At 41.7% G+C, this 14,375-nt stretch overlaps 1 protein-coding gene across 5 annotated transcripts in view; it reads left to right on the forward strand.

Annotated features, from left to right (window-relative positions):
- Positions 1-14,375, forward strand: part of UNC80 (unc-80 subunit of NALCN channel complex) — a 186,892-nt gene that overhangs the window by 60,935 nt on the left and 111,582 nt on the right. For 2 of the 5 annotated variants that reach the window (XM_048869158.2, XM_048869159.2), the window contains exons 19-21: positions 4,024-4,238; positions 4,854-4,960; positions 6,120-6,216. In XM_048869158.2, coding sequence (XP_048725115.1) covers positions 4,024-4,238; positions 4,854-4,960; positions 6,120-6,216 — 419 coding nt within the window. Of the gene's footprint in view, positions 1-4,023; positions 4,239-4,853; positions 4,961-6,119; positions 6,277-14,375 lie in introns of all 5 variants that reach the window. The other 3 variants (XM_048869156.2, XM_048869157.2, XM_048869155.2) reach the window with 2 other exon arrangements.

Here is a 14,375-nt window from a genome sequence, read left to right on the forward strand (position 1 = left end):
AAAGTTTTTCCTTATAGCTAACCTAAATCTCCCTTGCTACAGATCTTGTCTAACCTTCAATGGACATGGAGATCAGTTGATCACAGTTCTCTTTATAACCGCCCTTAACATATTTGAAGACTCTCGTTATTAATTCTGTTATTAAATTATCTTTAGTTATTTACTGCTGCCTCTTGCATTACCTGTCATATTTTTTCAGTTTTCTTCTCTTGGTGGAAACTTCCTTGGCTTTTTTGGTCACCAGTAGTGGAGATGTGTGAAGATGGGTGTCTTTAGAGAAGATAGCGGTAGTTCCCTGTGTCAGTTCTTCTTTGAAGACCTAACAGATCTTCCGAATTCAGAGGAAGCTGTTCATATCCTGTGGTGGGACAGTAGGCCCCAGCTGGGGTATTTTTTTCTCTCTCTCTCTCTCAATCTTTCCTCCTCATGCTGATCTACTTGAATCTGCAGAGAATAATCTCTTTTGCCATGGAAATGATTGTGTAATCACAAATGCAACGTTATGACTTGATTGCAAGATCAAGTGGGAGAATTGTGGAGGAGCCAAGCCCTGCTTTAAGGGGAAATAACATTTTCTAATTAGCAAGCATGGTCAGAGTAGTTAAACAAAACAAATGAGTGGTGAATTGATTTATGTTTTAGTCTGATTTATTTGGAGGTTTTGCCCAGTCCGAAGATCCGTACGTGGTGAGCAAAATCAGCGCTCTTGAAAATCTCACGTTGATAGACCAGTGTCCCAACTGATCAAATCTTTGTTCAGTTCTTGTTTTGCTCTTTACTCTTAGAAACCTGTAATACAAGACTAATATGTGGCTCAGAGAGGTTTTCTTTAGACATTGCTTTCCCATTCATGGTTAAATCATCATGTCCTAGGAGAGTGATAACCCACACATTCAAATGGTGTGCTGATAATGAAATAAAGACTGTTCCTAACATTCAAAATGGTAGGCTGGGAAAGGTTAAAAACTGTGGGCCAAGAGACACCACAGATGGTGCAAGGCTATGCAAACAACATTGCCCTGCACCAGGATGCAGGGGGTGGGATTTACCCCAGGGGTTATGTCAGGTGCAGCGTAGCTTTAGTCCATAGAAGCTCTGCCAGTAGATGCATTGAATCGACTTACCCTGATAAACTTAGCCTGGGAAAGGATGTGGCTAACACTGCCCAGTTTTTGATACATTCTGGGCTCAAATGCGTCTTCTTACACATAGGTTTTTTGTCATCTTATGCCACGGCAGCTTTCCCACTGCTGGGGCCCAGTGGCCTGATTTATGCTGGTGGGCAAGAACAAAAGGAGATAACTCTCCTACATCCATAGGGTCTTTAATATCAGCTAGAATACAGGGTTCAGCGATAGATGAGTGCTTTAGTATTGTACGCTGAGGTGAGTTAAGAGCAGTATACTGAATCTGAACCCATCTGAGTTTAAGAGAAGCTAGGATCTAGATTTTGGAACAAGGATTAGGCCTTGGGCCATTTCTAAACACACACTGCCATTCTGACTCGATCAGAGGTGAAAAAGGAAGCTTGTGTATATTTTATGCAATAGATTTGCAACTATTGCTGTATGTGCTGAGGTCACTATTTCAATATTACTCATGCTCTAAAACAATGGAAAGATACCCACAGCAATACAGAAGGTCACCCTTAGAAACTTTCAGTTGCCTTAAGGCTTGCCTACACAGGGACAGCCAGGAAAATTAATCCAAATTAACTAAAAGTGTGAATTTGAAGTGGATTAGTAAAATTGCATTTGTCAAGGTTCCCTCCCCATTCTGAACTCTAGGGTACAGATGTGGGGACCTGCATGAAAACCTCCTAAGCTTACTTTTACCAGCTTAGGTTAAAACTTGCCCAAGATACAAACTATTTTACCCTTGGACTTCCACTGCCACCATCAAACATTTATCTGGGTTTATTTTTATTAGGAAAGTGTTCTTTGGAAACGTCTTTCCCCCCAAAATCCTCCCAACCCTTGCACCCCACTTCCTGGGGAAGGTTTGGTAAAAATCCTCACCAATTTGCATAGGTGACCACAGACCCAAACCCTTGGATCTTAGGGCAATGAAAAAAGCATTCAGTTCTTGAAAAGAAACATTTTAATAGAAGAAACAGTAAAAAGAATCACCTCTGTAAAATCAGGATGGTAAATACCTTACAGGGTAATTAGATTCAAAACGTAGAGAATCCCTCTAGGCAAAACCTTAAATTACAAAAAAGACACACAGACAGGAATATTCATTCTATTCAGCACAGCTATTTTCTCAGACATTTAAAGAAATCATAATCTAACACATACCTAGCTAGATTATTTACTAAATTCTAAAACTCCATTCCTGTTCTGTCCCGGCAAAAGCACCACACAGACAGACACAGACCCTTTGTTTTTGTCCCTCCTCCCAGCTTTTGAAAGTATCTTGTCTCCTCATTGGTCATCTTGGTCAGGTGCCAGCGAGGTTACCTTTAGCTTCTTAACCCTTTACAGGTGAAAGGATTTTTCCTCTGGCCAGGAGGGATTTTAAAGGTGATTACCCTTCCCTTTATATTTATGACGGCATTAAATCCCTGTGTGGATGCTGCTGCTCAGAATTAAAATGACTTTAATTTGGTTTAGCTAAATTCACTTTGGCAGTGATTCGGATTAACTTTCCTGGAAGTTCCAGTGTAGACAAGCCCTTAGAAAGCTATATAATTTTTCTTCAGTATTTGTAATATTCCCTATATCAAGTCTAGAGAAGTGTAGGGAATACTGCAAATAATGAGGGAACAATCTAGTTATTTTAAGTCAAAATTAGACAGTGTTTAAGGGTGATTATTGTATTGTGCTGCTCTGTTAAATGTTTCAGGGTCATCCTTTAGTCCAGAAGTTATTCAAACTTTCTGTAGCAAAAGAAGATTTGTTGAAATTAAAGGCTAAACCCTAAACTTATGAAAAAGAGGTTGGCTTTGAGATCTGAATGTTGTAGTTAGTTCTTTTGCCCAGCCTTTGTATGTCTCTCAAATCTGTATTCTCCTGGAATGGAGATAGATTTGCCAATTAAAATCCAGAATACAGAAAAGAGGAAAGTCCAGAAAGGGTTGTTTATGAATATGAAACTTTCTGAAACTTTCATCTGATGGTGCGATTGTAAAGAGAACAGAAAATTTGAATCTCCTGAGAAAAATTAGGATTAGTCATTCTGCTCACAGTCCTGCCACAGAACTTTGGGGTCACAGGTATGCAGCAGAATATAGTGTCATTATTCTAAAAGATTGCTAAGAATTGTGATTTCATATAGTTACACACAGTATTGAAATGATATTTTGATATACAAACACTTTGTAAGGGATACAGTCTTGAAAAGCATTGGTCCTGTACATTAGTGGTCACTTTGACCAAATAGAGGATGATTCTTTAGCACAGCGGTTCTCAAACTTTAGCAACCCAAAGACCTGCATTATGATTTAAAATTTTTCGCTGACCCCTAAACCTCCTGCTCAGCCCCAGGCCCCGTCTCCACTCCACCCCTTCCCCCAAGGTCCCACCCCCACTCCATCCCTGCCCCTCCTCTTCCCCGCCTCTTTCTGCCCCCTCCCCTGAGTGCGCCCCATCCCAGCTCATCCCCCTCCCTCCCAATACCTCCTGCATGCTGTTGAACAGCTGTTCCATGGCATGCAGTAGGCACTGAGAGGGAGGGGGAGGAGTTGATCAGTGGAGCCAGTGGCCCCAGGCATGACTTGCGGACCCCCTGGAGTACCAGGTCTGCAGATCCAAGTTTGAGAAACGCTGCTTTAGCATAATGACAAAAAACAGAATGACTTTTTAGACTGTAAAGTCTCCAGGGTAAAATGTGTCTTCATTGTGCAATACTGAGAACACTGTCTAGCTTAACAAATTACATCAAGAAGAATAAGTTTAAATTTTTAGAGTAACATATGACAAGGAACAAAGAGAGGTTGGAAGCGGGGAAACTTGTTCAAATGTACTTAGCAGCATACAAACCACAGCGAGGTATTTTTAACCCTGTGTTGTTCTCTCGCAGTGATGAGCAAATGCAAGGGGCAGTTCTGGGACGCAAAGACTTCTGGCGAAAGATGTTCAAGTCGCAAAGTGCAGCAAGTGATACCAGCAGCCAGTCAGAGCAGGACACATCAGAGTGCACCACTGCTCTCTCTGGAACGACCACCGACAGGCGCTCCCGCTCCCGCTCCCGACGGATCTCACTCCGAAAGAAACTCAAACTCCCCATAGGTAAATGTATGTCCCTTTATATTATATCTATGTACTGCATGTGCAGATAGAATAGATCTGTTCTGTGCGTGTGTTGGATACTGTATAGCAAAGACACATAGTGTCTGAGTGCCTTACAATCTTTAATATATTTATTCTCACAGCACCCCTTGTGAGGTAGAGAAGAGCTATTTTCTCCAGTTTACAGATGGGGAAGTGAGACAGAGAGAGACTACGTGACTTGCCCAAGGTCACACAGAAAGTCTATGGCAGACCAGAGAGTTTAACCCAGGGTTCCTAAGTCCTAGACTGGAGCCGTCATCACTGGACCATCCTTTCTTTCTCTCTAAGAGAAGCTTTCCAAGCAGACTTCAATAAGAAAGGAAGAATAAATGTAATTTATCCTTTCTCACTGACCCGTGTTGATTTTCAACTTTTACAGTCCTAAAACTCAGCCTCTCATGTTATGAATTCAACTATGATTGATCTTTAATGCATGTAGCATGAACATGCCTCGTCCTTCACCCTTTGCTCATGTCACGGTATGACTGTTTCAGCGCTATAGAGAAATATGCCTGTATTGCTGATGTATTCAGCTTGGAACAATTGTAGAATTGTCCTGACTGGCTTTATCTGCATCAGGGAACTGGCTGAAACGCTCTTCCCTCTCTGGGCTGGCTGACGGGGTGGAAGACCTCCTGGATATCAGCTCTGTAGACCGTCTGTCTTTCATCAGACAAAGTTCCAAGGTAAATGTGTTTTTTCAGATTAGTAGGAAGGATAAAGGGATAGGGTCTGGCTACTTCATAGATCATTTCTAGCTCCCAGAGAAAATACTATGATTAGCATGGATATTGCAGCTGATGGGACCCAGAGACAAAATCCTCGAAGCTGGGGCTTTAGGTAGAGAGCCCACAGCGGTGCAACTCCTCACCTGCAAAGGCTAGGAGGAGTCTGTCTTTCCATATTTGGGAGCATATCTACTGCTCAGCATCCAGCATAATACCTTGGCTGCAGGAGGTCTGCAGGAAGAAGCGGGTGGGGGATAGGGGAAAGAGAAATCCTTCCCCTGGGCCATGGAATTGTAGCACAGCTGCTCCTTGGAAGCTGTTCCAGACAAAAGGCAGGAGTAGTCTCTTTGGTCCTAGCTTTCTCCCACTCCAGCCCTCACAGAAGTGAAAGGCCAGAGAGTCCGTTCAGTGGCGGGTCCGTTACCAACGCTCCTCCCTGCCGTGCGTGCTTCCATGCACAGAGATCCAGTGGAGCTGCACTCGCACACCCCTGTGCAGACCTCCCAAATCCTGCTTCTCCCCAAAGTCCAGCATAATCCCACCATGGGGGAGGCAGCAGAATTTGTCCCTTGAGCATAATGTAAGACAGGTCCTCCCTCAAGGAAAGAGGTTGAAAATGGCAGGTGACTTTTTCCCTTCCCTTGAGAGGAGGGCGGAGCAGAGTGGAGATGGTCCATAACTGGACAGAAATTGTTTCATTCTTGTTATAGGCTGGCTAGAGATTTGTCATTGTGCCTTCTTTGGTCTTCCATATGAACAGTGTCACAGGAATGAAGTGTCAGTGTAATTAACATTTCATTTCTCCTGCTAGTTCTTTTCACTCAGAGAGTTATCTGGGTCCTCTGAATATACTTAATGTACTTTACTAGTTGGTCATACTGCTTTTTCCTTACTTGTATGTGTATGAACCCCTGTGAAAGAAGGGGAATGGTTACCTAGCCAAATTACAGAATACTTAATATCCTCAGCTGGTGCATATGGGCACAGTTCCTATTCGGTTGCTATAGTAATGTACCACACTACTGCCTGTCCTTAAGTGCTGCATTGCTATGGCAAAGTTGGTAGAGAAATTATAACTCATCAGAACATGAGTCTTGTCTCCTCCTCATTTGTTCAGGTGAAATTCACTAGTGCGGTGAAGCTGTCAGAAGGTGGACCAGGAGGTGGCCTGGAGAATGGGCGAGATGAAGAGGAGAATTTCTTCAAGCGTCTTGGTAAATGGCGCATCTGCCGAAGATACCCATCCAAGCTTCATCACACAGAAGAAAAAGATGGTTAGAAATCAGGGTTTTCTTTTTCTTTCTTTCTTTTACCCCTTCCCCACTCCTTACTTTTCCATGGTTTTTGCATCCATTCTGTTCTTCTCCAACTTTTCATTCTTAGTAACCATTTTCTTTCTCTTCCTTCTTTCTTTCATTTTGATTTTAAAAAAAAACTCTAACAAATGTGTAGAATGTGAAAATAAAAAAAAAGCAAATATGTCCAAATAAATTAAGCTAATGTAACATTTGGACTTTCAAAAACAAAGTCAAATTAAATCAAATCAACACACCTTAAAAATTTATATTTACTTCAAAACAATGATTCAGTCTAAAAGAGGGTGTGTGAATCTTTCATTCCATAATATAAAGATGGATACTCCATCAGTTCTTTTTTCCAATTAGTGACCATATGACAGTTTTAGAACAATTCAGCACCGATGAAATGGAAAACCCTGTACAAACCTTGTTTTAATTATCTCTTTTCTTCTGTGTTTGCATGTCTAATGTCTGCATACCATTCGTTAAAGAGATGCTGTCCCTTTTACTCAACAAAAGAAATAATTATAATAATATTTTATCATAACGCAATTTTTTTAAAAGCAGTGATGTTTGTTTGAAAAGTGCCTTTATTAAGGGGGTATTATATTTTCAAGTATTATACAGCCATCCAAACTCAGCTCAGAAACCTGATCCTTGTTACCAAGGAGACAAACCTTGCATCTTGACATTCTATTATTTTTGTTTTAAAAAAAACACAGAGTTTGATCCCCCACCCCATTGCTTCTGCTATTTTTATAGTATATTACATTCCCTGACATTACATTTTACATGATCTGACATTACACCGTAGCTGTAATATGCTCATTTTGCCATCATATGGCACAGGCTTGCACAGGAGTCACATGGTCGGGGATAGCCATAGCTGTCAGCTACGAGTGCACTTTCCAATGTTAGCTTCACACAGAAAGTGAAGGCTTGATTTTTGATCTCACTAACACCACTGAAGTGTCCCTAACTTACAGGGAGCTACCACGCTCCTAATTTACACCAGTGTAAATAAGATCAGAATCAGGCCCATAGTCTTGTCATCAAAGATGTCACACTTGATATGAATAATATCTATGCATCTCCACTGAAAACCTAAGTCATGTTCAAACAGTCCACATTCTAAGGATGATACACAGTTTCAGTCCATGGGCCAGAACTTCAGCTGATGTAAACTGATGTAGCTCCCTTGAGCTGGCATTCCCCCAGCTGAAGTTCCCAGTTACACCAGTGGGTGTCACACATCCAGTAGAAGAGGTGTAAATATCCTGTTTTTACATACATTTCAAAATGTTGGCTGTCAGTGGTAAAGTGGAGTCCCTTTTGATCAGCTATTTCTAGTATATGTTGATTGATTTTCTCATACAGCATGACTTTTATCAACATACCACATGCCTAAGTATTGTCGTGGCTTTTCTTTTCGGAACTAATAGATGCACCCTCATATGATTTCTCAGGTCATAATATGCATGGCATGTTCCCATGTATTATGGAGGTATATAAATGGGATTGTTTCTGTATGTGCAGTTGCATTAACTGGGTACATATACACTTCAGGCCAGACACAGGCCCCTGCTGCAGCTCCCCTGCAACAGTTCTCCAATACACAAAGGCTTCAGTGCCAGCCCAATATGCAACCTCAGCATTGCACCCTCATGGGAAATACTCTGGCACGCTCAGGCTGGTGTGGTGGCTTCTCTGACACCCTTATCTTGGGCCCCAGGGTTGGGGGCATGACCAAAGAAAAGAGCCTGGATGAAGAGCTGCTTCATTCAGCTCATCTCTGGCTGCCATAACGGCACAAGGTGGAGGAGCCCTGAGACTACGCACTAAATTGTACTTTGGGACTGACCCAGCACCCACAGCCCTAGAATTGGGAGGGGGCATGTAAAGGCGGCTCATGGTTATCTTTGCACCCACTCTTCACAAACTGCACTGTCACTGAAAAAGTCATCCCAGTGGAATCTGGCCCTAAGAGCCTCAGGAACAGTCCTTTTCCCAAAGCTCAGATGCAACTGTACCCATCTGCAAAATAATGTACCACCCATCGCTTACATTTCATTAGCATCTTTTGTCTTGTTTGCTTTTATCTATACTTGCAGCTTTTCAACACCTGCCTCTTCCCAGCTATTAACTTCAGATAGGTATGTCTGAGCAAAATATGGCCAAAAAATGTCCAGGAAGAGGCTAAGCCAACATGATGTTCTCCTCATTTATCATAAAATGCAAAGAGCCTTTCTTTATTCTCAGCATGGAGTGACAGCCAGAGAGCTCCTGTTGTTACTCTTTGGCTCTGTTAATTTGATATTGCAAAGTAAGAGCATAAGGCTAGGAGCTAGAGATGTGAATGCAATAAGCTATTCAACATCTATTGCTTTTCACAAATGTCCAGACTGGAAATCTAAACCTGATCTTGCACATCCAAAATTCCCATTGAATTTAAGTCGCCAACATTTCATGCACAGAATTCAAAGTATGGATGCAAGTCAAAAATAAAGTTTGTTTATTCTGTGTTATGTTACGTGTAACATATCTTATGCATTTGTTCTGCTAGGATGTCTCACTGGTTATTACCTATATGAACTTTGAACTATCTAAAGTATTTCAGCACTTTGTGATTAATATGTTATGTAACTACTTTTATTTTGAAAAATCGGAACATCTCTTTCACCTGCCCAAGAGCAATGTATGTTAATATTTATTTGTCTGTATGTAAGTGGAACTAAGTGGGCCATATCTGGCTTTTAAACACAATGTCTACATTAGAAATGCTTAATAAATGAGGGGGCATGAGAGTTAAGAAAAGGTCTTTATGAAAAAAACCCAAACAGGTAAATCAGCCAGTGATGTTCATGAGTGTAGTTTGTCACCTGTGAGTTTCTCAAAATCAGGGGAGCTTAAAGACTATTTTTTTTAAAATCTCTAGTTTGAAAGGTAAATTGTGAAAGTCAAGGGACCATATCAGAATGGAATTTTTATACACGAGATGTAGCTCAGTAAAATTTGTACATACACGTTTGTGTGTGTGTGTGTAAACATATACATAATTTTTACGTGTGTGTGTGTATTATATAAAATTACCCCAGTCTTGCAAATCACTGTGCATGGGCAGACTTCCTGCAACCATATGCATAACTTACAGCATCAAGGCCTGTGTGGATGTATATAATGTGTGTGTAGACACATATATAATAATATTGTATAGTGCACACACACCTTATAGTATATTTTGTGCTTCAGATGTCAATTTCTGAATTAATTATTTCATTTGAACATGTGGTTGAATTATCATAACATTTGTCAGGTCTGAGTTAATCATATTCTGTGCAAGGCCTTTTGGGGCATGAGTGTTAACAAACACCAAAAAAGTAATAGAAAGATCAAAATATATACAGGAATGAAAACTTTCCTTTGCATTCATAATTTCCATTGAGATCAATGGGAATTATATTTTTAAGAGGGGAGAACAAAGGCTTGTTAGACTGGATAGGTGCTATTAAATCATGAAGAACCTGATGGCTGGATGGACCTGGGACAGTGTTTTTTGTCACTGTGCTGTTCCCTCTCCTTTTCAGCATTCTTGATGCTGTGCTGTGACATCATTCTGCTCACACTTTCTCCATGTAGTGCTTCCTTCTGTCTTTGTTTTAAAAATATGACAACTGAGCAAAACTAGGACAGAAAAACAAACATGCATTACAGTGAACAGCAACAAAAAACCTATTAAACCTGGAGTCACTTTGTCAAGTTCTTTACGAGCTGTTGCTTTCATCATCATTTGTCATCTAGGTTATTGGGAGTTCTATATATTTCAAATATATGTATGCATTATACAGTTCATCATTTATTTAAAAGGGCTTTTACCTGTAATCAGAATACAGCTAAACTGGCAAGCAGCAATTCAAGACGGATGTTAATAAATTGGAGAGGGCTCAGAGAAGAGCCGTGAGAATGATTAAAGGATTAGAAAACATGTTATAATGACAGATTCATAGAATATCAAGGTTGGAAGGGACCTCAGGAGGTCATCTAGTCCAACCCCCTGCTCAAAGCAGGACCCATCCCCAACTAAATCATCCCAACCAGGGCTTTGTCAAGCCTGACCTTAAAAACTTCTAAGGAAGGAGATTCCACCACCTCCCTAGGTCACGCATTCCAGTGTTTCACCACCCTCCTAGTGAAAAAGTTTCTCCTAATATCCAACCTAAACCTCCCCCACTGCAACTTGAGACCATTACTCCTTGTTCTGTCATCTGCTACCACTGAGAACAGTCTAGATCCATCCTCTTTGGAACCCTCTTTTAGGTAGTTGAAAGCAGCTATCAAATCCTCCCTCATTCTTCTCTTCCGCAGACTAAACAATCCCAGTTCCCTCAGCCTCTCCTCATAAGTCATGTGTTCCAGTCCCCTAATAATTTTTGTTGCCCTCCGCTGGACTCTTTCCAATTTTTCCACATCCTTCTTGAAGTGTGGGGCCCAAAACTGGACACAGTACTCCAATATGGAGACCAGCTTGCACTTTGTACAGACAAAGTCGCTTCTGTTCCATGGAAGGATTCAAGGAGCTCTATCTATTTAGTTGAACAAAGAGATGGTTAGGGATTGACTTGATTACAATCTATAAGTACCTACATGGGGAACAAATATTTAATAATGGACTCTTCAGTCTAACAGAGAAAGTATAACATGATCCAATGACTGGAAGTTGACGCTAAACAAAGTCAGACTGGAATAAGATGTACATTTTTAATGGTGAGAGTAATTAACTATTGAAACAACTTATCAAGTGTTGTGGTAGGTTCTCCATCACTGACTGTTTTTTAAATTAAGAGTGGATGTTTTTCTAAAATATGTTCTAGGAATTATTTTGGGGAAGTTCTATGGCCTGTGTTACACAAGAGGTCGCACTATATGATCACAGTGGTCATTTCTAGCCTTAGAGTCTGTGAATATCTTTTATATTTAATACATTTTTCATTCAATGCAAAGTTCATAATATTCTTCAGTTTATACAACATAAAGCAAAAAAAAAAAAAAATTAATGTGCATAGCACCCACCAGGCCTGCACAGAGAAGAGATCTTGCGTACATCCAGCAAATGGGAATGAAAAATATAGAACTCCCTAAACAGGTGAAGCTCTCTCATTAGGATAGGCAATGATTTCCATTAACTGAGCCAGATCCTCAGCTAGTCTAAATCAAAGTAACACTGTCGAAGCCAATGGAGATATGCCCATTTACAGCAGCTGAGGATCTGCCCCATTGGCTATTGCCATCTTGTCCTTCATTGATGGTGGAGAGGAGCCAATTTCTGGATTATTAACAATGAGGACTGATCGTGCTCTCATTGAAGTGACTGATAAAATTCCCATTCACTTCAGTGGGAGCAGGATCCAGCCCAGAACAGTTGGTTAGGTGATCAGGAATATAGAAAGAACCAAAAACAGAATGGTGGCTTGTGGCCCCCCTCTCCTTTTTTTCCTCCTTTCCCCCCCTCCTAATATATCAGAATGAAGCCCATAGTTAAGACCGCAGGCCCAAAAGTCATAGAATCATAGAATATAAGGGTTGGAAGGGACCCCAGAAGGTCATCTAGTCCAACCCCCTGCTCGAAGCAGGACCAATTCCCAGTTAAATCATCCCAGCCAGGGCTTTGTCAAGCCTGACCTTAAAAACCTCTATGGAAGGAGATTCTACCACCTCCCTAGGTAACGCATTCCAGTGTTTCACCACCCTCTTAGTGAAAAAGTTTTTCCTAATATCCAATCTAAACCTCCCCCACTGCAGCTTGAGACCATTACTCCTCGTTCTGTCATCTGCTACCATTGAGAACAGTCTAGAGCCATCCTCTTTGGAACCCCCTTTCAGGTAGTTGAAAGCAGCTATCAAATCCCCCCTCATTCTTCTCTTCTGCAGGCTAAACAATCCCAGCTCCCTCAGCCTCTCCTCATAACTCATGTGTTCCAGACCCCTAATCATTTTTGTTGCCCTTCGCTGGACTCTCTCCAATTTATCCACATCCTTCTTTAAGTGTGGGGCCCAAAACTGGACACAGTACTCCAGATGAGGCCTCACTAATGTCGAATAGAGGGGAACGATCACGTCCCTCGATCTGCTCGCTATGCCCCTACTTATACATCCCAAAATGCCATTGGCCTTCTTGGCAACAAGGGCACACTGCTGACTCATATCCAGCTTCTCGTCCACTGTCACCCCTAGGTCCTTTTCCGCAGAACTGCTGCCTAGCCATTCGGTCCCTAGTCTGTAGCTGTGCATTGGGTTCTTCCGTCCTAAGTGCAGGACCCTGCACTTATCCTTATTGAACCTCATCAGATTTCTTTTGGCCCAATCCTCCAATTTGTCTAGGTTCTTCTGTATCCTATCCCTCCCCTCCAGCGTATCTACCACTCCTCCCAGTTTAGTATCATCCGCAAATTTGCTGAGAGTGCAATCCACACCATCCTCCAGATCATTTATGAAGATATTGAACAAAACCGGCCCCAGGACCGACCCTTGGGGCACTCCACTTGATACCGGCTGCCAACTAGACATGGAGCCATTGATAACTACCCGTTGAGCCCGACAATCTAGCCAGCTTTCTACCCACCTTATAGTGCATTCTTCCAGCCCATACTTCCTTAACTTGCTGACAAGAATACTGTGGGAGACCGTGTCAAAAGCTTTGCTAAAGTCAAGAAACAATACATCCACTGCTTTCCCTTCATCCACAGAACCAGTAATCTCATCATAAAAGGCGATTAGATTAGTCAGGCATGACCTTCCCTTGGTGAATCCATGCTGACTGTTCCTGATCACTTTCCTCTCATGCAAGTGCTTCAGGATTGATTCTTTGAGGATGAGTCAAGGATGAGATCGTCACCACATCCTGGCCCCTTTATGAAAGGTAAAGAAGGACCCTCAAAAGCCCTGTTTGTGTCGGGGGGGATTTTTCCCTGTGCAGGCCATGAGCTAGTCATAAGATTGTCTCTCCAGGACCTCCTCACAAGCCCCAGAAAAGGGGCAGGGCTGGGGATGGAAGGCACATGATGGGGGCGGGACCACAATATGCAGAACTTTGGAGATTCTGTTAATCATTGCCACCCATACAGAAAACCAGGATGGACACAACAATTGAGACAGGGCCCCAGAGGTGTCTAAATTGTGCTGGTGGCTGTGGCTCAGCCCCAAATTAGGAGGGCACAAAAGTGGCTTAATGCATCCTTAGCTGTGCCCTCCACCAAGACAGTGAGTTTCTGTGCTGTACTTCTTAGAGGTGCAGCACAGATTCTGACACTGAGAGATTGGTTAGACATGTTTAAGGGCAAACATCATTATATTTGTCTGTCTATAGCCCGAACAAGATATTGGCCATTAATTGTATTAGTATTGTATTATTGTATTATCTTGGCCAACAAGATATTGGCCAAGATACAGGCCATTAATTGTATCAGTTGAAATATACCAGGTAGTTAGGAAACAAAGGCATTGGAAGAAAAGGCAGCAATGTCCATTCAACTAATACAAGTGTCCTTTTTCCTTTTCTGTTTTCATTTGGATGAAATCTGTCCCGGATAGAAATGTTTTGCTGTTGGGCACTATGTAGCTTAGCTGGTTGTAGGACAGCCATGTACTTTCATTCTTACAAGAAGATTTTTTAAACTTAATTCATCTTTGTTTGCATAATTAGGCTTAATAGTTTGGAAAAGATTTTCCATCTATCTATTCTGGGGTTGTCATTGTACTATATAAGGTAAGTCTTCATGGCAAGGTCCCTTAGTGGACTTGGAGTTTTCTGCTTTTCTCCTCTCCCTAGGTCAAGAATGTCCTTCAAAGCTGGTGCCCTGCTTTTCTCTGTTACATCCATGTTAGAAACAACTAGAGTCCCCAGCCCAAAGTTCTAAGTTGCTTTATTATTGAGCATTCTATAAGATTCCTCAATGATGAGAGGTTCTTCCTTATGCCCATAAATCAAGGAAGTTGGGGTAGTTTTGTGGACAAACCAGGAAAGCCCATGATCTGGAGATTCTTGACTTTGGCTTGATTCTGCATATGCTTCTGCAGAGGGA

Source organism: Caretta caretta, chromosome 11, assembly GCF_965140235.1.
Source record: "Caretta caretta isolate rCarCar2 chromosome 11, rCarCar1.hap1, whole genome shotgun sequence".
NCBI classification, from domain to species: Eukaryota; Metazoa; Chordata; order Testudines; family Cheloniidae; genus Caretta; species Caretta caretta.